Source organism: Lipotes vexillifer, unplaced genomic scaffold (assembly GCF_000442215.2).
Source record: "Lipotes vexillifer unplaced genomic scaffold, Lipotes_vexillifer_v1.1 scaffold28, whole genome shotgun sequence".
NCBI classification, from domain to species: domain Eukaryota; kingdom Metazoa; phylum Chordata; class Mammalia; order Artiodactyla; family Lipotidae; genus Lipotes; species Lipotes vexillifer.
In genome coordinates, this window is record NW_006793929.1 from 66,759 (window position 1) to 70,587 (window position 3,829).

The following is a 3,829-nucleotide window of genomic DNA, read 5'->3' on the forward strand; positions in this document are numbered from 1 at the left end:
CCAGTAGAGCCAACCAGACTTAAAAAACAACTTTTATTTTTTAAAAAATCATTAGAATGCAAAAGGGACTGGGGCATACACCTTAGCTGGAGGATTCAGTTGCCTTTTGTTTGGAATTGAGAACACGTCCCTTTGGCTTAAAAACAAAAGCTATGACTCTTCTGAAATCTTCTTTAAGGTTTCAAATCCAGTTTAGTAGTCTTAGTAGGACAGTTTATGTAGCTGTACTCCCTTTTTAACCTAGGGCCTGTAGCTTCCTCTAGTAAGAAGACTACAGGAGGTGGATGAATGTGTTTGAGAAGGAGAAAGATTAACTGGACATGGTGAAATAGTGAAAAATATTCTGGGACTTCCTTTTTCTTGTTTCTGTAGGAACCACTGGCCAAATTTAAAAGTTCTTCAGCTGGCATTCTCTGTTGGACAGATCTCAAAAAGAGAGATAGAAGCATATTAGTCTGCCTTCCTTGCTCTTTTCATGTTCTGTGATTCTAAAGGAGGAGGAGCCCAAACTTCATAGCTCTGGGGACATGGTGGGTAAAAAGAGGCTTGGAGAGGGCTTCCCTGGTGGCGCAGTGGTTGGGAGTCCGCCTGCCGATGCAGGGGACGCGGGTTCGTGCCCCAGTCCGGGAAGATCCCACATGCTGCGGAGCGGCTAGGCCCGTGAGCCATGGCCGCGGAGCCTGTGCTCCGCAACGGGAGAGGCCACAACAGTGAGAGACCTGCGTATCGCAAAAAAAAAATAAAGAAATAAGAGGCTTGGAGAAACAGTGGGTATATGAAACAAAGTACTAAAGGGTAATGACTTTTGTTTTTTAGCTTAAAAACATCCATGTATTAGCTCACAAACATGCAGTAATATAAAGGGTAATGACTTAAGGAATTTATTTGTACATAGTTCTTTCCAATACATCAAGTGCTTACTCACACATAACTCATGTATTGCCACATTTGTTCCTTGCAGTGGACCTGGGATTTAGGGTGTATTACCAATGTAGAGAGGAGGAATCGCTTGCCTGAAATGGCAGAATGGACCTACACAGAGTTTTCATTCTAAATCTTCCCACTCCTACACGATGCTCTCCAGATACTCTTGTAACATTCTCATCAAATTGAGCCCTTGTAGAAAGATCTTCACCAATAGCATGGGTTTGTGTACCTTTGGAATTCAACATATATGGACAATACAAATTCACATAAACCTTAAAATAGAAATCATTACCTTTAAAAACTTGAAAATGATAAGCCAGGAAGTTTATTGAGCCTGAGCTCTGATAATAAAGGTTAGTGCTCGGTCTTCAGTGAGGACCCAGGAGCCCTGCTGGGCAGCAGTCTTACTGGAAGGAATCAGTAAGCTTGTACCGTAGGACCAGGCTGGAGGTCACTTAGCGCCATGGCAGAGTGTGGTTAAGAAATGGCTTTGACTTCTACTTCTGCTTTACTGGCTATGGGTCCTGAACCAGGTCTTTAAATTCTTGAAGCTTCCAATTCCTCAAAGGTAAGTGGAGTGATAGCAGTGGGTAACGGGTACCATGATGAAGAATTTGTGGGTAGTGTCTTTAGAAAGCTCAGTTCCTGGCCAACAAATGGAAGTTGCTGCAGTTGGTTTTCTTACTGTAAAGTTCACAGAACATAGACTCTGGAGTGGGTTAGAATCTCAGCTACACCCTCCCGCCAGCTGTGAGAACTGGGCAAGTTAGTTAAGTACTCTGTCTTGGTTTCCTCATCTGTAAGATGGGAATAATAGTACTACCTACCTCATAAGGTTATTGTAAGGAAAAGTATATACTACACAGAACATATATAAAGTTAAATAAATGTTTGCTAATAATAATACTTCTAACTTCTTTTCACAAAACCTCCCCAGCGTGGGTCGGATTGATTTCTGTTTGACTGGATTTGCATGTCGTAACACTGACACTTTCAGAAAATAGGGTTAGAGTTTTAGAAATGGGAAAAGCGAGTTTTTCCATTGTTGAAAAATGTTACATTCCAGGGAAACACATTTATATGCATTGCACATTCTAGATACAGAGGGAAGCAGAGGTTTCTACTCTTTCTCCAAGTCATCAGGCCCTGCCTGAAGTTGCAATGAGTGGGTTAAGATTACATTACAGTCAGGCTTCTTCTTCCCTGTGTGTGCACCAGCTATGTTTAGGCAGGTCTGGATCAGTTCAGTGTGTTGTATATTGCATTGAGTCTGGTTGGTCCCAGAACAGCTGGCTACCTGAGCCAGAACGTTTAAGTACAACTTTCGAGTGAAGTCCCAGAGAATGAAACATGGGAAGGTGAGACCCTGTATTCTATCAGGGCTGAGCCTCTGTCTGGTTGCCCCCATGTCCCTAGCTCCCAGTTAGCCACTCCACCTGAGAAAAGGTTTGTTTCCTTTCAGTGTTTTATCCTCTTTATCCTCTTTGGAAGAGAAAGGTCAGGTGTGATTATAACTGGAATACTGATGTGTCAAGAAGGTTCAGGAGCGAATGTTTATTTTCCAAAATGGAAGAGTTTTGTATTTTTCTGATTATAAAAGTAAATCTTATTTTAGAAATGTTTAGGTAGTGTACAAGTTTAAACAATATAGAAAAGGCAAAGACTACACATGCTTCCACCACACAGAGAAAACTACTGTAAAAATTGACATATATCTTTCTCGATGTTTTTCTGAGAGTCTGTGGGTATACACATGTAGATATTGAGTTTTATGGATACTTTTTAGTACATAGTCCATACATGTAGATATCTTCTTTGCCAACAAATATACAGTTTGTATTATAATTTTTACCTGATAGAATTCCAGTGAATGGTTGCACTGTAATTTATATTAAACCAATCCTTGGTTGATGTTAGATTGTTTCCAAGTTTTCGGGAAGTCTGATGTTGACAATTGCCCTTACAGGAGGTCCCTATGACTTATATCCTAGCTCAGAGATGGAGGTACCAGGCTCATCTTCCACCATCTCTGAGCAGCAGCTGCGGTGGCAAGAGGGACTGAGCAACGCCAGAACAGACTCGGTCAAGCAGAGTCTCATCTCTTCTGAGGAATGGCTTCAACTGCATGGGCTTAAGAGCAACAAATTGACCTTGAAACAGATTTTGTCACAGATTGGATTTCCACATTGTGAAGGTATAATACTCACAAAGCAACAGATTGGATTTCCACATTGTGAAGGTATAATACTCACAAAGCAACACTGGCTGGAAAACCCAACCAGCACGCTGCCCTTTAGCCGTTGAGGAGGTCGCATCAGTTCTGAAGGTCCCTCAAAAACACAGGTCTCTGAGTTTATTTTGATCTCACATCCTTATGGGTAAAAAAGGTTTGCACACAGACCCCCAATATATGTATCAATATGTTATTTAGATGTACAATCATCAATCCACATATTAAATATAATAATGCTTAATTTCATTCTTCTTTTAAAGATGAAATAAAAAATAAATAGGAGTTATACCCCTTGTACCGGCAGATGTCTTGCTCACCCCCTGGCCTATGCAAACCCTTTTGGAGGCTATTGATTAGAACAATAGCTGTGTGTGGTTTCAGGGAGAACGTGCTATTTTCCTGTTGTGACCTGCCTGTTAATGGTCCAGTATTTTCTTAAATGTCTTAATTAGAATGTTAGTTTTCAACTCCCAGGAGTACCGCCCTCCAACAGGGAGTATGGAAATGTGTGAGGGTTTTTTTTTTAAATGACATGATGACTTGAGTCGCTACTGAAATGTAGGGCCTGGGGACCAGAGATACTGAGTGTCTTACATTGTGTGATTGCCCACCCATTGGGACTGTGCTGGCCCACATTTCAGTAACACCCCACCTGAGGGAAACACTCTT

At 41.4% G+C, this 3,829-nt stretch overlaps 1 protein-coding gene across 1 annotated transcript in view; it reads left to right on the forward strand.

The window, feature by feature from the left end:
* Nucleotides 1-2,925: 2,925 nt before the first annotated feature.
* VWA3B (von Willebrand factor A domain containing 3B) overlaps nt 2,926-3,829 on the forward strand; it is a 218,934-nt gene continuing 218,030 nt past the window's right edge. Inside the window, 1 exon segment of the mRNA XM_007466893.1 lies at nt 2,926-3,121. Within this exon segment, the coding sequence (XP_007466955.1) occupies nt 2,926-3,121 (196 nt within the window).